At 37.4% G+C, this 25,756-nt stretch overlaps 1 protein-coding gene across 6 annotated transcripts in view; it reads left to right on the forward strand.

Moving 5' to 3' along the window:
• The window catches only part of acbd6 (acyl-CoA binding domain containing 6), a 233,735-nt gene that overhangs the window by 83,456 nt on the left and 124,523 nt on the right, over nt 1-25,756 (forward strand). For all 6 annotated transcript variants that reach the window (XR_009514820.1, XM_059984841.1, XM_059984840.1 and 3 more), the window contains 2 exons: nt 8,203-8,305; nt 10,841-10,930. Coding sequence is in view for 5 of the 6 variants with exons in the window: in XM_059984841.1 (XP_059840824.1) it covers nt 8,203-8,305; nt 10,841-10,930 (193 nt within the window). In the remaining variant the exon portion in view is untranslated. The remainder of the gene's footprint in view (nt 1-8,202; nt 8,306-10,840; nt 10,931-25,756) is intronic.

The following is a 25,756-nucleotide window of genomic DNA, read 5'->3' on the forward strand; positions in this document are numbered from 1 at the left end:
ATAGAAGATTATCAAAGTTTTATATTGCATGCTGAATTTTCACAAACTTCTAAGAAGTATAGAGGCTTTGCCATGCTTTCTTCTTAATGGCACTTATCCAGAACAAATCCTCTGAAATGATAACACTGAGGAATTTAAAGTTGCTGACCCTCTCCTCCTCTGATACCCCAGAAAGAACTGGCTCATGGACCTCCAGATTCTCCTCCTGAGGTCAATAATCTTCTCCTTGGTCTTGATGACATTGAATGAGAGGTTATTATGGCATCACTCAGCCAGATTTTCAGATTCCCTCCTATATGCTGACTTGTCACCACTTTTGATTCGGCCAACGATAGTAAAGTTGTTGGCAAACTTAAACATGACATTGGAGCTGTGCTTAGCCTCACAGTTATAAGTATAAAGCAAGTAGACCATGTGGTTAAACATAAAGCCTTGTAGGTGCACTGGTGCTGAGGGAGTTTGTGGAGGAGATTATTGGCTGCAAGTGAGGAAAATAGAGGATCCAGTTCCACCAATTGACTTCCCAACTCTTTACTTCACCCGTCCCTCCTGATTTCAACTATCACTAACTACCTTGTACTCCTTCCTCCCATCCCACCACCTTCTTATTCTGACTTTTCTGGTCTTTTTTTCCCAGTTCTGATGAAGGGACTTGCCCGAAACATCAATTGTTTACTCTTTTTCGTAGATGCTGATTGGCCTGCTGAGTTCCTCCAGCATTTTGTGTGTATTGCTTTGATTTACAGCATCTACAGATTTTCTCTTGTCAATGAAGAATATCCTGATTTATGCATCTTTGCTGTCCAGATGTTCCAAGGTTAAGTGCTAGTGAAATGGCATCTGCTGTTGACCTGTTGTGACAGTAAGCAAATTGGAGCAAACCCCAAGTCACTTCTCAGGCAGGAATCGAATTGTTTCATCACCAACCTCTCAAAGCACTTTATCACATAAGTACTACTGGATGAAAGTCATTGAGGTAGGTTGCCATGTTCTTCTTAGGCACCGACATGATTGAAGTCTGTTCGAAGCAGGTGGGTACCACAGTCCGCTGAAGTGATTGATTGCACCAATTGGTGAACACTCCAGCCAGTTAATCAGCACAGGTCTTTAGTATTCGGCCAGGTAGCCCATCTAGGCTGGATGTTTTCTGTGGGTTCACTGTCCTGAAAGATGCTCTCATATCAGTCTCAGAGACTGAAGTAACAGGATCATCGGGGGCAGTATGAGTTCCTGATGGCTTCTCCAGGTTTTGAGGGCAAAGTGAGCATAGAAGGCATTGGGCTCATCTGGAAACAAAGCCGTGCTGTCACTTGAGTTAACTTTATAAGAAGAGATAGTATTCAATCTCTGCCTCAAATGCCAAGCATCTTTCGTTGATTCAAGATTAGTTTGGAATTCACACCGCCCATGAGATAGCTTTCCGATCATACCTGGACCTCCTCTGACTTTCTTGGTCACCATATTTGAATGCCTCTGATCTGGTCCTCAGCAGATTGATTTGAAAGGCGTCAGGTAGGCTGTTTCTTGTTTGCCAGTCGCGGCTCTTAATGCATTGAGTGCTTGTTTAACATCTTCTTTTGGTGACATGTAAACTCCAGTCAGGATCACAGAGGAGAACTCTCTTGGTAAACATATTAGGCTGGGTGTAAATGGATGTTTCCATTGCTTCTATTTTCCTTCTGATGTGACACTTTTTCGAATGCTGGTCCTGAGTTTTACCAAATGTGCATATAACCATATAACAATCACAGCACGGAAACAGGCCATCTCGGCCCTCCTAGTCCGTGCCGCACTCTTAATCTCACCTAGTCCCACCTACCCGCACTCAGCCCATAACCCTCCACTCCTTTTCTGTCCATATACCTATCCAATTTTACCTTAAATGACACAACTGAACTGGCCTCTACTACTACAGGAAGCTCATTCCACACAGCTATCACTCTCTGAGTAAAGAAATACCCCCTCGTGTTTCCCTTAAACTTCTGCCCCCAACTCTCAAATCATGTCCTCTCGTTTGAATCTCCCCTACTCTCAATGGAAACAGCCTATCCACGTCGACTCTATCTATCCCTCTCAAAATTTTAAATATCTTGATCAAATCCCCCCTCAACCTTCTACGCTCCAATGAATAGAGACCTAACTTGTTCAACCTTTCTCTGTAACTTAAGTGCTGAAACCCAGGTAACATCCTATCCATGTTGATAGGAAAGGGGGGGAAAGAAGGGAAAGAAGAAACGAAAGCTTTATTTTTCATATTTATTTAATCCTTGATCATCTGATGAAATCACTTCAATAAACATCTCAATCAAAAGGGGATTTTATGTTTACAAAATAAATTCTGACAGTGGACAAAAAATTTGGGAGAGGTGTCCTTCTGATATTAAAAACAATACATTTATGTCAGAGAAAATGTGAAAAATTGAGTTTTTCACCTAAGATGCATAGAATGTTTTTGGAATTCAGCTGTAACTTTCCAAGTAGAATTAAGGTTAATTTAACCTCTTTCAAAACGATATGTGCTTTTCAGAATTGTGTATTAAAGATCATACAAGGATTTAAAAAAAATTGTTGTTTAATGGAGCTGAAATGATTATGATGAACGCTTTATCACAGTGTGCTTTGTCGCTCTCGGTGCACTGTGCTTATGTTTGTACCTGTGAGTCCCACCTGGCCAAATTCTGTCACTGCTGTACCATATGGGAACCAAGGAGGAGAAAGAAAAATAAGGATCACCTTTGTCTCTGAGGTAGAATTAGTTGGGGAATTTGATGGAGCTGTAGATTAACACACTTTCAGTAACTTGCTTGAAGCAGTTTGTAACTCAACCCTGAATAATATGATGAGAATAATCCTAAGATTTTTGTTTTGGACATTGGTTTGCCTCTTGGTGTGGAATTATTACTTGTCCAACTTGGCATTTTTGTTTAAAGTTGTGATGCCATCTTAGTTTAAAGCTGGGATTTTTGGATGGTCACTGATGAGAGTACCTATTGCCCTATTTTCACTTCTCGTCATCCTGATTTGGATGCTTAGAATTATGGTGAAAGAGCATTCCCTACCAGGTTGATCCAGTATTAATGCTGTGTTGAATAATACTAGTCTCATTAACAGAGATCATAAAATAGGTAACCATTATGGTTTGTGAGCTGGGAATGGTACTTTTGTAAATACAACAGTCTAGAGGAGAAAAGACAGATACAGTTTTTCTTCTCAAAGTTAAAGCTGAAGATTTTAAAAGCTGGGAAGGGTGGGATTCCGTAATGAAATAAGACTTGCATAAAATTTTGAACAAAATAGTAGGGGTGGAGTGGAAAGTAGAGATGTGCCCAAGGATTCTGATCTTTATCTGTTTTTCTTCCAAGTTTCCCATTCTTTCTTGCAGGATGACATAACAATACTTTTACCATCATTGTCTGATATAATGTCATTGATAAAGTGCTCCTTACGAGCAGCTGGAATTGTGGCTTAAGTATTCCAGTCCTGAGTATTCCCCCTTGTGCCAATGGGGCAGCACGGTAGTATAGTGGTTAGCACAGTGCTTTATGGTACCAGTGACCTGGGTTCATTTCCTCCTGCTGTCTGTAAGGAGTTTGTACCTTCTCCCATGCATGCGTGTGTTTCCTCTAGGTGCTCCTGTTCCCTCCCACAGTCCAAAGACTTACCATTTGGTAGGCTAATAGGTCATTGTAAATTGTCCTGTTATTAGGCTAGGGATAAATTGGGGATTGGAGCGCTGTGGCTCATAGGGTATTCTGCATTGTATCTCAGTAAATAAATAAATAAATATTAGTTTCCAGAAACAAATTATCTCTATGGTCTTTGAGCAAATATTAGTTTTGAGAATGGATGAGCTTGGCCACTTCCACTAAGAACCTTCCTGGTGTAATGATTGAAGCAGTTGATGCAAGGAAATGTCAAAACATTACAGATGTTGGAAATCTGAAAACAAACAATGCTGAAGCACTGTACAGGTCAGACAACATCTGTGGAGAGAGAAACTGAGTTAATGTTAAAGGGTCTTCAAAAAGATGTGTGGGTTCTGCTGAATTAGGGCAGATTTGCTTATAGAAATGAGCTTACAAAAGAACTTTTATTGTGTGTAAACAGTATTTTCATCACTATATTAGTTATGACACAAACACAAAGTTTGGCATCTGTTTATTTTGTGAGTGGGCTTCTCAGTGAACTCACAAGGGGGGGGAGGGGTTAAGGGGAGGGGGGATGGGTAATATACATTTTTTTCCATACTTTTATTTTGTAACTACTTGAAATACAATAAAAAAAGTTTAATATAAAAAATAAGATGAGCTGAGCAAAGTCATGGGTTTAATTGTTTTAATTAGTGCTCACCTATCAGTTTCAGCTGGGATGAGTTTTAAATCTATCTTGAACCTTAAGTCTTTCTGGAATACCGTGTGTATTGATTGTGTTGTAACTGAACTTGAACTCCACACCATTTCACCACTGACTCCTGCAGCCAACTGGTCCCAGGGACCAATCTTCACTTATCCACTGGGTATTAGTGATGGGCTGATTAGTTACTCTGATAGACAGATGAACTGTTTTGGCAGCTCATCCTAATTTACCAGTGAGATGGAGGGCTATTTACACATTACACAGAGTATCGAATGCTTTGCCACCCACCCCCTGCAATCTCTTTTCAGGAACTGACATCTGGGCGCAAGAGGGAATAAACTCAGTTACCAATTTATTCAACTTGCAAGAAGCGTCTGGCCACAAAATAATTAAAAAGCTGTGAATCGGCTGTGACATGTGCCTTGGAGACCCTCCTCATACCCCCATCCCCCTCCACTTTATTATGAATAAAACCACAGTTGTGGCTATAGATAATATTCGCACATTGCAATTAAACAGTGGCAGTGACAGGGGAGAAGAAATGCGCTAAGTTAATGAGCTTTCTTGCAGCCTGTGCACTGTAGCCTCTGAAGTAGGAAAGTGATTAAAGTAGAGAGATAATTATAGATTAAGTGAAAATTTCTCTCGGGGGATGTCTCAACATAAACAATAACTATTGCAGGAATCCTATGTGAGCTCACTCTTGAATATGTTCTGCTCATGTGTCATCTTTCAGTAACATCACTTCAGTAGCAGGTTGAGAAATGTTGTTTACACCAATAATACATTATAACATTGCTGGATCTTTCTCCTCATTGTTGTTTCCTTCTGGTGCAATACTGGATGTATATGATCTCATGAACTTCCTTTATTCTGTTATGTATTACTTTCCAACAGACTGAACAATGCTATCAGGATCCAAAATATTTAAACTTTGAACTATAAACGTGTGCACCGCCACTAAATACGATAGTGAATGTACAGTGAAATTTGAGATGGGTTGTAACCTTTACAGTCAACAAATTGAGTGTTGTACTGTAACCATGTCATGGCAAGATTGAGCACATGGACATATTACATTGCAGCAAATGACTATTAGTGCCATCAAGTCACACCCTTTGTATCAGTGTAGAGATCAGTTGTAATTAAGTATGAAATTTAAGGTAGTATAGGTTGAATACCCCTTATTTGAAATGCTTGGGACCAGAAGCGTTTCAGAATTTGGATTTTTTTCAGATTTTAGAATGTATAATGAGATACACAATCACGGGAAAATCTGCAGATGCTGAAAATCCAATGTAACACACACAGAACAACTCAGCAGGTCAGGCAGCATCTACAGTCTACATTTGATGAAGGGTCTTGGCCTGAAACATTGCCTGTTTATTCTTTTCCAAAGATGCTGCCTGGCCTACTGAGTTCCTCCAGGATTTGTGTGTGTTGCTATATAATGAGATATGTAGCTTGGGTTTGCCATCATTTCTGACTCTGAATTTAAGTACTACCGGTAAGCAGTCTTTGTCTTACAACTGTTCATCACACATATGCACTTAACAGTAAAAATTATTATACAACATTAATATAATGAAAATATAATGTGTGCAGGGTAATAAAAACAGCTCAGCAGTGTTGGGAGAATACCTGAATTGGCAGGCTTTCAGTCTCTACCTAAGATGCCGTGTTTTGATCGAAAGGTTACAGTTCATTGTATTTGTATTTTGCTTTTTTTTGTAATTTATGGAACCAATCAGCATTGTTGAGATGTTCTGGTGTTAGATTTTCATCAGTGGCAATCTTCGCAAACTTGCCAGTGCTTTGTGCTCACCTTTAAAAAAAAATTTAAATTATTAAAAATTTAATGCCGAGCCTTTTCTTAAATTTCTGCAGCCAGACTGCTGAATATTCACAGTTACCTTCAATTTTCTAGTTCGTTTTAGATCTTTGCTTGTTTCATGATCAGCATACCATAAAGCGGCCTACGTTCACAGATGCTGATGGATGCATTCATTCAATACACGATCGAGGTCTTCATTTTTTGCTTTTTGTGCGTTGCCTGGGAGCCTTCCCAGTGCCTTGTGCAATTTTTCATTTTTGATGTCTGTCAGTGCTTGAAAAAAATTCGGATACTGGAGGTTTTTGGATTTTGGAGTTTTTAAATAAGGGGTACTCAACTTGTATGCAGATTGGTTTAATTACTGCAGTAGGTTACATAATTATAGGATAATAGGGAAATCATTTTGCCTTTCCCTTTCTGCCATCAGTTACTCCTGACAATAAGTTTGGCATTCAAAAAAGATTATTGGTTAAAACAACAGAAATAGAAATGTATGACAGTATGTAAATGTATCACTGCAATGTTCCTTTGTTATGAGTTACAACAAATACAGAATGTATGAGTGGCTATATTACTGATTAACAAGTTATAGCCTGAGAGCTTGGATAGCTCCATCTAAATCTTGAAAATAATTCACTAAATCTAGAAACATGTGAAGCCCAGTAACACTAAAATGACAGTAGTTAATCATTGTTCTCCCCAGGAATCAAAATCTATTCGTCTCGGCCTACATATTATTACAATTTCACAATTTTAACATAATGAAATGTGCTAACTCAGGATGGCTTGATACCAATTCTTTAATTCTTGGAGCAACCAGTTGCAACCTGTGTTAGTCGCATCTCAAGAACAAATGGAGATCATCTGATCTTTATCCTTTTATCCTCTTCCTGCCAGTTTATCTCATGGTTGAAATGTTTTGTGGATATGGTAGAATTTGCATTTAATAGCAGCTGAATAAATTAATAGTTTTTAAAAAATTATTTCGAAGTGTTTACAGTGTGTTTTATGGCAGCAAACATCCAAGACACAGATTTTTGAGTATCCTAATCTGTTTCAAATCCTGTGAAGGTTTTAGTCTATTTTCTTTACCCATTACTTTCCTTTCTATTCATAAGGAATAATTTTAATGATGAGATTGGATTATAATTAGTGTACAATCATTATGATATTGTTTTGTATTCCACAATTTTGGTACATGCAAATTGATCCATCACTGTTAATGGCATATGTGCTCATGATAACCCTTAATTTCTGTTGAACAGCATCCAATGTAGTAAAATGTAAGGATGGCCTGACATTTGCTTCCCTCCTAAAGGCAAGCCAACCCCATTTGACAGTTATTGGCTCAACATTTTTCAATTGTACAGGAGGAAAACTGGTGAGAAATACCCCCAGAAGCTCAGTGATTCATCCGGTTCAATTTTCAAAGCATATTAACCTCATCATATATCTCAAAAATCATGCACTAGCAGCATTGAATTAACATTAGCTTTCAAATATTCATTCATTATATTATTTGTTGTTCTGTGAAAATATGACTAATAGGAACTGATTAAGGAAGGGTTGGTCAAGGAGGGAAATGAACATACTCCTGGTGTCGTATCCTTAGAATGGACCAGAAGAAGCCTGGTTTAAATTCTCAATTCAGTATTGATGCTGTGAATAATGCAGTACTCACAATATGTTTCATTGAATTGCCAGCTTAGACTGCATTCAAAATTCTGCAGTGGGGTCACTGTCCAGAATCTTTTGAAACATAGTTGATTGTGAGTCCATTGAACTTATTTTTGTTGAGCTGATGAAGCACTGGAACTAAAGATGAAGATTGTATTTTCATAAGGATTTTGGAGGAAAGGGAAAGTTAAATATTCTGATGGTTTTGTCTAGACTATTGAAGTAGAAGTTGGTTATATTCACTTCTGTCATCCATCATCTCAACGCTTTTCCAATTATTTTGCAATCTCTCTGTGCAGCCTGTATTAAAATGTTTTACTTCCTTTATTTTGCAGGGAAGAAGACAAAACTATATTTGATCACTGCAGAGAGAACAACATTGACCATGTTTTAAAAGCTCTATCTAACAATGTGGATGTTAACCTGAAGGATGAGGAGGTACATTTTTCAGTGATAGTTTCTCAATTCATTGCATGCATTAAATTTTTTGCCTCTATTCTGTAGATATATTTTATACATTTTATCTGTACATATAAATTTTCAATAGTTTTGCCTACTTGTTAGAACTTCACATCAAAATATTGATTTGTCACATACAGGGATTGTTTAAAACATATTCTGGTATATCTAAAATTATTTGTGAATTGCAGTACATTTTTAGTTTACTTAAATAACAATGTAGCAATATTCATTATATTGATTTTTGTATCTATATTGCCCTCCCCTTGTTTTTAATGATATCTCTGTGAAGGATCCAATCAACATTGCATTTCTATAAAAAATAAAACCTAGATTAAATCTTAAAACTTTTGAAATATACTTTGCCTCTGAGCCCACTATATTCCTGCTTTGGGAAGGAATTTCTTTAAATCCAAGTACCACTGAAGGGTCAGTAGCAAATCCAACATTTGACATTTATTATTTGTGAAATGTTTGGAGTTCCAAAGAAAAAGATAATTTCTACTGAAGAGATTGTTGAATCCAAGCAGAAGTTTTGAGTAAACCAAGTGATAGACTGCATTCCTACCTTTCCACGATAGCATAGCATGCTGCTGTGATGTGTTATTAATACTGTAAGGACCTCATAGCAGTCTATTACTATGACACAAAATCATCCAAATCTTGCTCAGTTACATACATTTTATATTTTTTTTTTAAATGGTTGCCCATTTAATTGTCTCCTGTAATGTCAGTGCAAGATTTGTAGGAACAGTGAGCAGTTTAGACTGTTTATTGAACAGGAATTGGCAAAGCATCAGCAGTAGAGGGCAGTATCTATTGCAGCAAATCAAAGCAGTCTAATAATGACTAAGGAAATCTCCATTTCCTGTCTTCATCCTCATCACCCACTTAAAAAGAATAAAATGTGTCACACACTTGAACAACTGTAGTCCTTACACATTCATGGATTGAGACGTGGAAGTCAGCAGGGTTCATTTGAAAACACAGATCAATTATCTGCCTTTTTAACCATAACTACTCTTCTGATATTTGATATAATTTTAGCAATTGCTTAAATTTTGTATCATGCTATGGTATTGAAATTGTGCTGTACACAGAGAAAGCTCATGCATGATCTTCACTGAGAGTTTAATCCTTCCTTAGCGTAAACCTATCGTTGTGCTTTGGATAACATTAACTTAGTGTGTCTAAACTAGTAGCTTAAATTTTATTTAGGGAGTAAGATGTCCTGAAAATGTGGAATTTTTTGAATGTGTGACTGGTGATCTCCAATGCACATCAATATGAATTCTCAATTACCTTTTAGTTAATTGTCCACAATCAGATAACAAAACAAATATGCATGACATAAATTACAACAACTAATCAAAATACCTTAATCAAGCCAGTTGATAGGATTATAAGGGTTATCTGTAATATTTGATATACAAAATATATTAGTAGGTTCTGAGAGAAAATTAGCAGGTGCAAAAATCATATTCAGCTGAGGTGTCTATCTCAGTCTTAGTGTAGAAATCTATCTCATATTTTCTTCCTGATTTGTGTTATGCAACTATAGTTATAATTTAATCCAACCAGATCCATTACCTTATACTTACTAAGAATTTATGTAACTTAATGGTGTGTTGTATAGTATACATGTAACTATACAGCAAAACATGCCTTCATTGCAACCATAGGATTTGTGACCAGCCCAATAAGTCACCTCAGCCCTTCTCTTTTATTTTGAAAGCTTGAACTTTGCTATTTTAGTTAATTATTTACTCTCGTGCCCCATGTTATTGAGTTGGCCTTTCCCCTCATATTTAGAGTTTGCAAATCAAGTGCAATTTTCTTGATGGCATCTATAATCAGTGGGGTGAAACTTATTTAATAGCAAAATATCACAGACGCTGATATTCTGAGCTAAAACAAAACCCAACCCATTCCTGCATAATGAACAGATTCTGTTTTTGCAGATGTCCTTGTGTCAGTTTTGGTCATAAGTAGGAAAATACAATAAATTTCACTCCATGCAGTAACTCCATGATATTGTTATGAATGACATCAAAAATACCCAAGACTGATAAGAATAATAAGTAAAAATGAAGAGAGATAAGAGACTAGTTCTGCTGTTTGTAAACATAGTTATTTACATCAGACTTCTGAATTTAATAAGAAGGGGCTCATTCATATGTAGTGGTGTACTTAATTTGAGTGTCCATAATCCAGAACTGCCTGTACTAGAAACACTCGGACAGCACTAGAAGAGATAAACAAAATTAACTTTAAAGATAATTTTTATCCTGAAAAAAATTAGAGTTGCAGAAAGTTTTAAGTAAGTAAACAAGAAATTGATGGATTACAGCTGTCATGTTTGGTTGTTCTTTCTTGATGTCAAGGGCACTTCATCTTCAAGAACTCTCATTTTTTCATAATTTACAAATATCCTGTTTTCTATTTCCTTTAGCAATGTGGATGACTTTGCATGTAATGCCTTGTAAATAAGCATGCATTAATTTCCATCTCTAGGGCAGAGCATTACTGCATTGGGCATGTGACCGAGGACATAAAGAGCTGGTTGGAATGTTGCTTCAACAAAAAGCTGAAATCAATAGTCAGGTAAATTTGGATGGCACCTTTACATTATTGCAGCAGCAGTTTGCACAGATGATTGATCTGGTTTCTTTTTTGAAAGGAAGTATACACATAGAAAAATATTTAAAATGATTTGTATTTATGTCACAGGTGGAAACAGTGGGTCAAATTCTGTGGCCTCATTGCATAGGATTACATTGCATTGCAGAGAAACAGAACCCTACCTTCTCTCTCATTTGCACATCTAGCCTTTCTTTTAACTATATCCATACTATTTCTTTAATCTTTTTCTGGTCTTGAGTTCCGTATTCTCATTGTTGTATGAACCTGCATTGCTGTTCTGCAAGCTCTATGAAATATAACAGCAAATGTGCTGCCGGTCAATCAGCATGTAAAAGGAAACATAATTTATTTTCTTGTAAAACTATTGGCATTTGCCACTGTCCTTTTTACTTTATGATGAATAAGATACAGCATTTTGTCAAATCCCTTGTTTCTTTTAGCTTGAAATAAAAATAGATGTGTAAATAATACAGAATATGTGGTGCCAATGAAGGTGAATTGTTGAGTTTGCTTCCCCTCTGGGGGAAATACATCTAATTAGTCCACACTTGGGAACTTAAGCCATTAATAAACCCCTCATAGGCACAGCACCTTACTTGTTGGTATTTCCAATTTCCCCAAAGATAGTCAGAGGCAATGATTCATGATACTGAAAATCTAATATCTGAAGTAACTAGTCTGAAAACACCTGCACTTTAGATTTTTGGAGTCACTTTGAATTCTGATGGAACAATATCTGCAATATTATGGAAAAACTGCACCAGCAGGTGGTACATTCCAAATCCTGGTAACCTATGAAAAGGTACCATACTAAACAACTCTTTTATATTAATGGAAAAATATTTTAATACTGTTTGTTCCTAGGATGTGGCCAATGGTAATGTGACCATTTTTATCATTCTTCCCTTATTTTGTATGTTTGGAAGGACCATTTTTGCAGATATTTTTAATATCTTTTTTTAATATACAGTATTTCTGTTTTTGCACATTTTTAAAATACGTAATTGATTGACTTGTTTATTTATTATGTTTTATTTTATTTTTCTCTCTCTGCTTGATTATGTGTTGCATTGAACTGCTGCTGCTACGTTAACACATTTCACGTCACATGCCAGTGATAATAAACCTGATTCTGATTTTGATATTAAGAGATTACCACACTTAGTGTAATGGTTACAGTTATTGCAGTCATCAACCCTGTTACCAAGGCAATAAAATGCTTGTATAACTGTGATTTTGTGAGAAATGACTGTGCCCATTAATCCCCCAATACCTACTTACGTGTAAGACGTGTAATGATCAAGTGGCATGTACCTGTGTAGTCAGAAGAGCGTAAAGAATCTCACTGTATAAACAGTAAGCATTTTGTTATTTTCATTGCAGTTACAGTGCTTTGAGTTAGTTTAAAATGATTATCTTGAAATGATATCTTACAGCTCACTCATTTAAGTGCACTGTTTTTAAGTAGTACCACTTTATTCTTTTATTGTAGAAATTGGCCTATTTATTTGTAGGGCAGCTTTCAAAGCAGTTGGAATTTTTGCAAAACAACTGCACTCTTTGCTTTTCATCATCCTTTGTTGTCCCTCAAAGTCAAATATCACTTGCTTCCACACTTGTTCTTAGGTGTTACCTGTACACACTGCCATGGATGAGACAAAAGATTTTTAAACAGGTGGGTGGGCAAAATGGGTGATGATGACTTCACACAGTTTTTATTTAGCATTCATGTTCTCCTGAGTGTTCCTTCTCTGCTTTGAGTGAACGTTTAGCAGGGATTCCCATGAGTTGATTAGCCTTCCTTTGAAGGAACCTTTCAAAACATGAACTGTTTGCTCCATGCTCTTGTCAGGCAGAGACACATCAGCAATGTGGATGACTTAATCAAATTGAATTATTTGCTGAAAATGTTAGCCAGGGAAAAATTGCAGATATCGGTTTGCTTATTCTGCCTATCGATTTGGAAGATTTTGTGAAGTGGTATCTCTCCCGAGTTTTGGGGTTTTCAAGTAGTCTACATCTACCAAGCATACATGAGAGCAAGGATCATTGCTGTCAGTGTACCATGTGTTTAGAGCTTTGCTTGAAGTGTTGATTTACAAATGCTCTTTTCTTCTCCGATAGCCAAAGGCTGTGGTGAGGCAGTGGATATGAATTTTACCATTAGTATCTGCCTTTGTGGCAAGATGGCTCTGGAGATTTGGAAAGCTGATTGAGAGACTGCTACAAAAATAAAGTGTGGATGACATTATTCAGTCGTTCCTACAGTTTCACTTGTCAAGAAATAATACAATCAAAATAAAACCTTGCTTTTATGATATGATGGCTTTCCAAAGCTCCTTACAGTACTGAACTATTTTTAAATTATTGTCTCTATTGAAAATGTAGGAAAAATGGCAGCAAATAAGTACGGCATGCTCTCACGATCTGATAATGGCCAAATAGAGTAACTGTTAGTAATTAGTGATATTTATTGAATGAAAAATAGTGGCAAGGTCACTGAGGTTAAATCTGTGGCACTTTTTTAAAATAGGGCTGCAGGATACTTTATAAGCTCAACTGGAAGATAATTGAACTTTATTTTAAAGTCTTGTTTGAACACTGTGCCTCTGACCACATAGCATTCCCTCGGCATTAGATTGGCATGTCAGCAATGATTTTTGAGCTCAGGTCTCTGAACTGAGCACTCAACATATAACTTGATCAAGAGTGGAAAGTATTACCCATTTGAACCAGTGTAAGAAGCAGAAAGCTTTGGATAAAAAAGACTATTTGCGTGTAGCTCCGATTAAATCATCAGATATTACCAATAAGTGCTACTGCAGCTGAAATCTACAGCAACAGCCATGGGTACTTCTGTAAGAAGCATCATTTTAAGACGTTGAAAGAAATCTATTGATACATGAAATCGAGCCTTGGATGGCAGACTTGGGTCATGACAAGCGTTTCACTGTAAGAAAACAAGTGGGGACGTTGCTTCAGTCCATAAGTTAATTTGAAATGCCCATGACTAAACTGCTGGTGAATATACAGTCTCTGGAAAATAAAATTGAAGTCCTTAGAGCAAGGTTTCTGTACCAGAGGGACATCAGGGACTGTTGTCCCCAACATCTTTTCGGACACAGCACTGCAGCTCAATGGTTTCACCATTCTCTGCTAAGTCAAACAGCTCAGTCTTTTAAAGGCAGATGAGGTGGAGTATTCTTCATAATGGTCAGATGCCGTCATTTATCTGCTGAGGAAATTTTGTGCCATCTTCCTGGTAGTGGTGTACATTCAACATAGGCAGGCTCTGGAGAAGCTGAGCAACGTAATCAGCTGGCTGGAAATTGCACACCCGGTTCCCTTCCCTATCACTGTGAGAGATTTCAACCAGGTCAGCTTGAAGAAATCTCTGAACAACTACATATCACCTGTTGAACCCGAGGAGCTAACAGACTTGAGCACTCTTATAGTACCATCAAGAAGGCTTCCATGTCATCCCAAACCCACACTTTGGAAAGTCTGATCACCTGACTGTATTTCTATTCCCAGCATATAGGCAGAAACCAAAGAGCGCAGCATCCATGCTGAGGACCAAGAAGGTATGGTCAAGGGAGCCCGAGGAGTGTTTACAGTACCACTCCGAATCGGTGGACTGGATAATTTTCAGGGATTCATCTTCAAGCCTGATTGAATACGCCATAGTTATCACCGACTTCATTAAAACCTGTGTGGATGAGTGTGTGCCTTCAAGAACAATACTACATCTATGCAAATCCCTCCAGCATCCAGAGATCCTATGAACTCTGTCTCGGAAGCTGATAGAACATCTTTCAAGAGGGTGAATCCTTGCTGTGCCTATTCCACGCCACATCTCAATCATTCAGCGAATCAATCAAGAAATAAATACTGAATAATCTGGTATGGAAGAGCCTCTGCACAGGATCAGAAAGATCTGCAGGAAGTTGTAAACTCAACCAGTTCCAGCATCCAGGACATCTTCAAAAGGCAATGCCTCAAAAAGGTGGCATCCATCTATAAAGATCCCCATCACCCAGACGTGCCCTCTTATTGCTACCAACGAGGAGGAAGTATAGGAGTCTGAAGACACGCATTCAGCATTTCAAATCAGCTTCTTCCCCTGTGTTATCAGATTTCTGAATGGGTAATGATCCCATGAACACTTCCTCAGTTTTTTTCCCTTCTCGTTTGCACAACTTATTTATTTTACTTTTTAAGTATTATAGACTTTTTAAGTCTGTAGTCTAGTGTAGTTGTTTTTTCCCTCTCTGTGTTGTTTCTTACGTAGTTCAGTCTAGTTTTTGTACTGTGTCATCTAACACCATGGTCCTGAAAAAATGTTGTCTCATTTTTACTATGTACTGTACCAGGAGTTATGGTTGAATTGACAATAAAAGTGACTTGACTTGTAACTTATATTTTTTATTAGTATGTATTGCATTGTACTGCTGTCACAAAGCACCAAATTTCACAATTTTGCTGATGAAATGAAACCCGATTCTAATTCTAATTCAAAGTACTTTCCACTGAGTTTTAACCTTAGTGTAGCATCTTGTTTTGTTTAAATGGACATAAGGCTCTGATTCTGTCTTCAACTTGCTCTACACAATCTCAGCTTGCTTCTTGTCCTGACACATTTAAATCAATTGATATCTTCTGTATCCCATTATTTTTTATATCACTCATCTGGTCCCAGTTGTGCTGAATCTTATTGATGGCTGACCTTCTTTGCTTCATTTCACTTTTTCTTGCACCTCTACCTTTCATTACCACTAAAGGTATATAAGAGCTGGAAGCACTTGTGCTGCCACGTATTAGAACAAACTCTGAATAAAGAGACTATTTGAGGATGAATTGATGATGCTGCTGAACACTCTTAATTTGCAGCTGTACCACATCTCTTATTTGAGAAGCTCCACAAGATTTGCTACACATAAGTCCCAATTTTCTGATATAAATGCATCTTAAACAAATTTTGCCCAAATGTTAATTCAGTTTCTTCAATGAGTAAGCTTGAAAAGTATTGAGGTATATAGATGTGGAAGCAGCTTGTATACAAGGAGACTAACCTGTGTGAAATATTTTTCTGTTTTGCTGCACTTAAGGTTCAGTGGGTTTCTTTCACACCTCTTGGATTCAGATTTCCTATTTGTGAGGGTTTTGATTAAGCTTTCTTTCTCTCTGAGTGTGAGAGATGACACCTTGTTAAATATCCCCTGCTGGTACACATACCCAGGGATCTGGATGGGATCACATTCCAGTGCTGGCTACAGGTATGGAAATAGGTATTTTCCGCAATTATCAGTGAACAATTGCTTTGATAATATTGTTTAGTTGGACTATGCTACTTAACTCTTTTGTTGGCATTTTGAACCCTTTTAACAAACTATAGTATTTGAGAAAAACAGTGGAGCATTCCAAACAGTGCCTTTTTTTTAACACTTCTTTGTAAATGGGAAGGTGACTGAAAATAAAGTATTGAGATTTAAATATATTTAAAAAGCAAGAAACCCAATTCACTTTTAGCACCTTGCAATTTGATTTGACAGCAAAGTTGTATTTGCTTAAATTGTCATTTATCTGTTATAACCTTAATTCTTTTTTGAAATTAATAATAACTTATTTATAGAGCACTTTTCATATAAAGAATGTAGTTCTAAGTACAAACATGAAAATAAAATAGCATAAAAATAACCATGAAAATAAAAGTAAAAAAAATGCTAAAAACAAGTTTAAATGAATAGCTTTTGAGCTGGTGTTTATAAGTGTCAACTGAGTTTGCATCTCTTAGTTTTAGGCATTGAATTCCACAGTTTAGGAACAAAATTCAAAAAAGCTGACCTGCCAATTATCTTCTGAGGGAGATTATTTATGTTTAAGAGACCAGTGGGACAAGTCCTGAGAGCTCAAGCGGGATTATAAAACAAAAACGATTCTCTGATGTACTCCTGTTCCAGACCATCAAGAGCTTTAAAAACAAGAGATCTTTAAAATCAATTCTTAAAAAAATACAGGAAGCCAATACAGAGTAGCTAGGATGGGAGAGATATGCTCCCTCATCCTGGAAATTGCTTCATTTCCAATGCAGCCCTTATAGACCAAAAAGTATTTTACATTGTGAAGTCAATGAAAAGTCTTATTCCATGCCATCTCCACTTTAATAAATATAACTTTGTCTTCCCATTGCTGTGCCTAAAATAGAATGGAATCTATAAAGAAGTACTCATTACGGCATTTGGGCCTGCTAAAGGGACAGATTTTTCTGTGGGTTCATTGCGGATAACTTTGTCCTGTGTTTTTCAAAGTTCAAAGAAATTTATCATCAAAGTACACATTTGTCACCGTGTACTACCTCGAGGTTAATTTTGTTATGGACATCACAGTAGATACAAAGAAAATCAATAAAATCAATGAACAACCGCACACTAAGAAAGATGAATAACTGATGTGCAAAAGAGAACAAATTATGCAAATACAAAAAGAAAATAAATAAATAAATACATACATACACACATACATACATACTAAAGATTAAGAACATGAGTTGTAGAAACCTTGAAAGTGAGTCCATAGTTCTTTGTTGGGGTGAGTGATGTTATCCATTCTGGTTCAGGAGCCTGATGGTTGAGGGATAATAACTGTTCCTGAATCTAGTGGTTTGGGATTAAAGGCTCCTGTACTTCCTTCCTGATGGCAGCAGTGAGAAGAGTCCCTGGCTTTCATGGTGGGAGTCCTTGATGATGAATGCTGGTTTCTTGTGATGGAGAAGACTTCACCTGTGATGGACTGGGCTGCATTCACTACTTTTTGTAGGCTTCTCCATTCAAGGGGATTGGTATTTCCATACGAAGTTATGATGCAACCAGTCAGTATACTCTCCACTGCGCATCTGTAGAACCTTGCCAGAGTGTTAGATGACATGCCAAATCATCGCAAATTTCTAAGAAATTAGAGGCACTGCAGTGCTTTCTTAATTAGGACCCTTACATGCTGGGCTCAAGACAGATCATGTGAAATGATAACACTAAGGAACTTAAAGTTGCTGGCCCTCGCCACCTCTGATTCCCTGATGAGGACGTGATGATGGACCTTCTGTTTCCTCCTCTAGTCAATAATCAGCTCTTTGGTCTTGCTAGCATTGAGTGAGCGGTAAACACGAGGAAATCTGCAGATGCTGGAAATTCAAGCAACAGACACAAAATGCTGGTGGAACGCAGCAGGCCAGGCAGCTCTATAGGGAGAAGCACAGTCGACGTCTCGGGCGAAGTCCTGACGAAGGGTCTCGGCCTGAAACGTCGACAGTGCTTCTCCCTATAGATGCTGCCTGGCCTGCTGTGTTCCACCAGCATTTTGTGTGTATTGAGTGAGAGGTTATTGTTGTGGCACCACTCAGCCGGATTTTAATCTCCCCTCCTATGTGCTGATTTGTCACCATGTTTTTGGCCAGTTGATTAGCACAGATCTACAGTACTCAACCAGGTGACCAGATGCTTTCAGTGGGTTCACCCTCCTTTTGGAAACTTGAGCCAAATTCAGCCATTATCGCTCGAAACTTTGGTTATCACATGTTGATGTGTGATAGCTTATGAATTTCGGATAACCTGTGGTACTCTTGAGTACTCCAGTGTATCAACTGAAAAGGCTTCATGAATTTTGAATATAATTAAATGCAGAAGGATTCCAGGCACTAGACAAAATCATCTTTTGATGTTTTGATGTATGTTTCTAACCTGACTGTAAAAGAGTTTGTCAGACTGAGATGAGCCAGTGTAGAAAGTTCAAATCTCTTCTGTTGTCTCATCACTTCAAGAGGGGTTGGAAAACAGCGGAATGAAAATCCAAATTGATTCTGGTCTGTGGAGAAGCTGAACCGCTTCTTAGCATAACAACAAATATGTTTATTTAATTTGTTTTCTTTTGGCTCTTGGCTGATAAAGGACTCAGCTGAGCTCTGTCAAGTGAGTACTTCCTTTGCGATTATACTGTTTACCACAGGAGCTGTGGTTACCAAGCAATACTTTACATGAATGGTCACCCTACAATGTTTGTAAACAAGGTTCATCTCAGTCAAGGTTGGTGAACTGTCAAAGTATGAAGAATTAAATTGAGACACTTTGGTTAGATAAGATTACATCTGGGTTCTAGAACCTTGTGCATTGATGGAATCAAGAGAGATAAGTGAAAGTACAATAAAATTTATGTAGCTTTAATGCCCTGGGATGGATTAACAGTATGTGAAAATGCAGTGATTGGTGATACTGGTATATGGATATGAGAAATGATGTGTAGCATGCATTCCTTAAAGCTCAGAAAGACTAAAAGAACGAAGCTTAGAGGGGACAGAAAATTTGCATTCCAGCATCCATGGTTTGTAATAACTGGGATATTTGCAGGATCTCTAGAGTTAAAGAAAGACAGGATTGCATCCTGATTTTAAAAAAAAGTAAGGAATGATAAGGTACAATTTTCTTTCTTGCTATGTTGAAGTTGTATTATCCTTAATTATTTCAAGCTGTAGTTTGCAAGATCTGCTGAATAAATTTGATTTATTGGAATATATTTCAAGGTGAGCCTAGGCTCATGCCTCAAAACTTTAATGATAGTGATGTATTTTTTAAAATAGTTTTATCTATGAAACTTGTGTGAAAATCTTTCTCTTGGTCATTACCATGTTAGTTATGACAAATGTATTAGGTAATTTCTTGGAACTTGGTGATTTTGTTCTAACTTCTTTAATTGAAGCATCTTCTACCAGAGAACCTTAACAGAAATATTTTCTGGCAAAGTCCTTTTTTTCCCTATGTTTAGCAATATTTAGTTTTATGTGCTAATATATATAGTTCTAAAAAATCTCATTAACTTCAAAATAACTAAAATTGAAATGCATTGTTTTTCTTCCATGAAACGTGTAATTCATCTGTACAGCTGGTCATTAAACATTCTGCTGATTTGAGCAGGGTTAAACATAGCAAAATATGCGTGATTTGTTAAATTGTCTGTGTGATTCGTGGTAGTATTGTTTGATGTTCTTTATCTGCTACAGGTGTACATGGGACAGGTAGTTCAGAAGTGAAAACAACAGCTATTCAGCCTCCTGAAATACAACACTAATAGTATATAGGACTTCTTACACTTCATCGCACTCCCTTCAAAAAATTGCCTGAAGCCTACAATTTTACCTTAATCCATAGGGGTTAGGGGTGGGCTGGTTGCATGCAACACTAAACCAATTTGTATTACAATCAGATCCAAATGAGTGGTCTTATTTTCCATTGCTGGCATGTTCACTGAAGCTGGTCTCTTAGTGCAATACTTCCTGCTATTTGTAGTAGTAAACCAGATTTTTCAGCCCTTTGCAGAAAGGTAAATCTTTACAGTATTGAAGAGTGTCATAAATTACTATTAACATAGAATCAATAATAGGTATGGCCTTTGCAATCCTTTCTTGATTTCTGCCCGATGACGGCATTATTGCTAATGATACCATCAAAAGAGGTGACATGTAGCACTGCTCATGCCTGTTAATAGATCTATTAGCACCATGACTTTGGGTTGCTTTCTACTTTAACATTTTTGTTTTAATGTGTGGCTCTCTGACATTGTCACATTCAGTAACTTGTTATTAATTTTATCAGAAAAACTTGCTTTTTACTTAGAAGCACAAGAAACTGCAGATGCTGGAATATGGAATTTAAAAAAAACCAGGTTTCTGGAAACTCAATAGGTAAGGCAGCATCTTGTTTGGCTACCTCTACTCTCTATTGTGATGGAAGTCTCAGCCAAATGCTGACTATCCATTTCACTCTACTGATGCAACCTGACCAATTGAGCAGCAGCAGCTTGTTTTTTTGCTAATGACATAGTTTGAAGGTAAAAGCAAAATCTTTGGCTTTTCTTAAGTTGGTTCTGAGATACTCCTTTTTGAGGATCCATTGGTTTGTGGCACAACTAGTATAATTTGGAAAACAGAGCACTCTGCAATTTGATTTCTAATGAATTCTGAGTCTGGCATTGTACTGTTGTTTCCTGGTCCCAGGGAAACTTCATCATGATTTCTGTTGCATTGATCAGATTTAATCTGGAGTTTTCATTGCACTGCGTGACATAGGGATATTGTAATTGATTTGAAGATGAGATAATGTATTTTGAATTTGCACCAATTTCAATCTACATTTAAGCACCAGTTGCATAGGAGCTGTCCTCCAAGAGCATAATTACACATATTTGTAATGATAATTAAGTTATTTTCCCATAAGCTCCCCAACCTTCCTATTCTTTGGGGTTATGGGGAGGATATCTATTTTGGTCCGTTGTACTTGTATATAGAAGTTGACTATGACCCAAAAAGTTCCAGATGTGTGAATTGTACCAGATGATTATGTTGGATTCTCAATATATAATCAAATGTAGTGTACAAATAGGTTGACAGCAGGTGCAATCTCACTGGTTCTCCACTCGACCTTGGACCAATCCTGGGTGTAGCAGATTGATGCAATCGCAAAGAAGGCACACTAGTGGCTATCTTTCATTCCGAGTTTGAGGAGATTTGCTATGACACCAAAGGCTCTAGCAAATTTCTGCAGATGTGTTGTACTATGAGAGCATTCTGACTAGTTGCATTACTGCCTGCTTTGGAGGCTGTATTGCACCAGGTAGAAAAAACTCTGCAGAGGGTTGTAGACTGAGCCAGCATCATCACAGGCACTAAACTTACCATCATTGAGGACATTTTCAAAAGGTGGTGCCTCAGGAAGGTGGTATCTATTATTAAGGACTTTCGCCATCCAGGACATGCCCTCTTCTTATCACTACCATCAGAGAGGAGGTACAGAAATCTGAAGTTGCACACTCAATGCTTTAAAAACAGCTTCTTCTCCCTCCATTATCAGATTACTGAACACTCCTTGAACCCATAAATACAATCTCACTATCTTGCACTCCTTTTGTATTATTCTTAAATATATATTTATTATTACTTATAGTTTTGCACTGTAAAACAACAAATTTTAAACATATGTCAGTAACAATAAACCTGATTCTGATAATTTATACTTTGTATTACAGTATAAAATGGGATAGTTATTTATCCTTAATTGCTAATACAATGAATACTAAGTTCTCTACTGCTGAAATTTGAATCCATGGAATCGGGCCCATGAACTCTTCCTTGGTATTTTTCTCCTTTCTTTTTGTACTACTGATTTGATTTTATTTTTATATATACTTCTATGAAGTAAGCGTGATATATGGTGACATAATTACCATCCCATTCAGAATACAAACTTTAATCAGACCGCGTTAGAACGTTAATATTAATATTTGATACATATCCCGAGAATGGATGTGAATGGATTATTCTTTTGCCCAGTATATAAAATACTTTCCCTTCTGGTGGATATACAGGTTGTTGTTTAATATTGTAATGTCTTGACCTGCTCATTGAAGTTATTTTTGTGAAGCTTAAGTTTTATTTCATATTGCCAAAAAAAATCAAGCTTTCCAAATGATGGAATGTATAATTTCTTAAAATATTGTTTGCACTATTTGCCACCAGAGCTTTATTTGTTATTGAAATAACATGATCCATTCGCTGCTCTTTCCATGACTCCTGTGTTTGCTAATTATAATTGCTACAGTCAGAGCAAGCAGGAGAGTTAGTGCGGCAGTCTATTGGATTGAAATTCATAACTTAATTGAGGTCAGAGTCCAGAGCTCAGAGAACAAAAGTCTTAGCAGGGACAGGTCTGATCAATAGTAATAAATATCTGGCTAAACTACAAGCAGTTTATTGTGAGGGATTAGCATGGTCTGTGGAGATTGAGAAACATTTGGACTGGGAACGAACCGAGCTGCCAGACATGCCACGATTGGTCAATGATCAATTAATATGATTGGTAGGATCCTTGCAATCTTTCGGTTGTCCTGCTGGGAGATAAACAAAAGACAAACTAAGCATAACCAGAATGCCACCATGAAGGCCTTTCATCTTATTTTTAATAAAAATATCTTAATTGTTCATGGAGTCATTAATCCCTTTGGACACCTTAATGTATTTGAACAAAATTGCAGACTTTGAGAAGCATGAAATGCCTGACAACATTTCTAGGTGTTCTGCTTTTTGTAGCAGCTGTTAGCTCAAATATGCCAACTCTGGTATTACATTCCATTTACTAACCTTTGCTTAGCGTTTCCGTATTTCTATTCCAAGGGCATATGGACTACTTCCTGTTTTACCTTCTTATTCCTATTTTATGGCAGCTCAAGTAGGACAAAACTCTTCATCCGTCAGTGATTGAATTTGACTTTAAGCCAAATGAACATGAGTGCTTCACTCTCCATTACTACACAATAATGTAGCTTATTGTTGTTGTGGTTGCATTTTTACCCAGTGTTGTGCTACCTCCTATTTTTATCTGAATTGTGGACTGGAGACTGGAGACTCCTGGGGACTGGAGTAATTTCAACTGTGCAGCAGAGCACAGTTAAGGATTAATCTTGCCCACAACATTGTGTGTACATATGTAGGAAAACTGTTTCTCACATACTATGGAGCTCAAGGATGAAAGCTTTAACCATTTTGACAAATAAATAGTGTTTGAAATGCTGGCAGTTTTCTCCCTCATGACCTGGTGCTAGTAATGTAATAATACTGCGATTGATTTGTTGACTTCACACCTACTTTTAGCATATGGGCTCTTTTAATCAAAGCTACAAAACCCTGGAAAGAAAACAAAATTAGCAGGAAGAACAAAAGTAAGGTTTAAGTAATCACAGGCATGACTGTTTAACCAGGTTATGATTATTTTTATTGTTGAGTGGGTGACAAAATAAGAAAATGAAATAAAATAGTTAATAGTAGCAGTGTGCATGCCCACATTTATAAAAACAAAATGTTTCCTACATTTATTAATATTAAATGTTTCTTAAAGAAAGATAATTTAATCTTCATAACTTTCAGGACAAACTTTTTAATGCATCTCAACTATGCTGACCTTGGAAGATATTAGCCAGAGATTCATAACATTCCCTGTGTTCAGCAGAGCTATTTGTATGGCAGTGGTGCCTTGAGTTGATGTCTTATTGCATCTGTGAGCAGATTATTCATCCTTTGTGCTTGAGAGCTTACCTTTTGCTGCCTAATATCAAACAATAGTAAGACCAGAAGTATGCTGGCACTGAATTATCTTTTATTTATGAATTATAAAGTTTAAAATACTTCATTGAGGCAAGTGAGTACCTCAACAAAACAATCTATTATGTTTTCTATAACATAATTGAATGACCACAATGCACTTTCCACAGTTAGTCTGCTTAATTCTCCTTGCTATGAAAAATAATAAAGGTCCATTGTCAAAGCCTCCCTCTTTTAGCTATATCAAAGTAAACTGGGATAGATTGTAGATTGCTGCCAGACAGAAACATTGTGTCCGAGAGGAAGAAATGAAAAGAGAATACCAGTCCTCCTAAATCTGAAAGTTCAAGTGTTTGGCTCAATAAACAAGTCACCACTCTTACTGAAACACCTCTGTTTGGGCATGAGATCATATTGATGTCAAATGTCAAAATCAACTAAATTTCTTTCTGTGCAGATAGAATGGAAGAGCATCTGCCCTTGTGTGCTGCAAGTGCACTGTTTATCTCAGGCCAATTAGGGAGACTGGGCTTTATTGCATTGACATTAACTTGCACTTCTAACTGGACACAGATTTGGGTGCCTCTCTGTATGGATGCACTTACACATAAGTTCAGATGCAGATATTCTTGCACACTGTCTTGCCACTGACCATTGATTTTCCCTACTCCTTCCCTGAGACTCCTCTCTTTCAATTTTCCCTACCCCAGCTCTCCCTTAATACCCCCTTCCTTATTCTCACCTTCCTCTCATGTAAATTGTGCCTTGGTCCCTTTGTCCTCTCTTTCCTCTGTTTCACCTCGGTGAGCTTTTTTGTTCATGGCATCTACAAAGTTGGATCAGGATAGACTATTAGTGATGTTCTCTCCTCGGAACTTGAAGCTCTCAGCCTTAGTACTATTGATGTAAACAGGAGCATGTGCACCATAAATCTCCACTTCCTAAAGTCAATGATCAGCTGTTTTGTTTTGCTGACATAGTGGGAAAAGTTGTTGTCATGACACAGTTTCACTAAGTTCCCTACCTTTTTCCTGCCCTCTATCTCATCGTTATCTGAGATATGGCGTATTACAATAGTAGCATCTGCAAACGTGTGGATGGAGTTGGAGCAGAACCCAGCCATGGGGTTGTGAGTGTATAGGGAGTAGAATAAGGGGCTGAGAATGCAGCCCTGTGGGGCACCACTGCTGAAAATAATTGTGGTGGAGGTGTTGCTGCCTATTCTTACTGATTGTAGTCTGTTGGACACTAAGTCAGGGATCCAGATGAAAAAGGAGGTGTTCAGTCCCAGGTTTAGTAGTTTGGAGATGAGTTTACTTGGAATTATAGTATTGAAGGCAGAGCTGAAGACAATACCACTTAGAGAACTAATAAAAGGAAGACGATCCAAAAAATCTGCTTTCTCAACAGTGGTGAATCCTAATCTAAATTCCAAGATTAAGGCTGATCAAAAAGCAACCAGACAGAGCCTTCTCTCTGCTGTCTCCTTTCGTAGACATCTTAATTCACTCCATGGGAATAGTGGTTACCGTCGTATTGCAAACATGCAAGAAAGTTTTTGATGTGGAGAAGCTGTTGCATTAGGACAGTTCCACTCTCTCGACCTCAGAAGTGGGGGTTCAGTGGTACGAGTAGTCGCTATAACTGGGGCC

Source organism: Hypanus sabinus, chromosome 11 (assembly GCF_030144855.1).
Source record: "Hypanus sabinus isolate sHypSab1 chromosome 11, sHypSab1.hap1, whole genome shotgun sequence".
Lineage (NCBI taxonomy): Eukaryota > Metazoa > Chordata > Chondrichthyes > Myliobatiformes > Dasyatidae > Hypanus > Hypanus sabinus.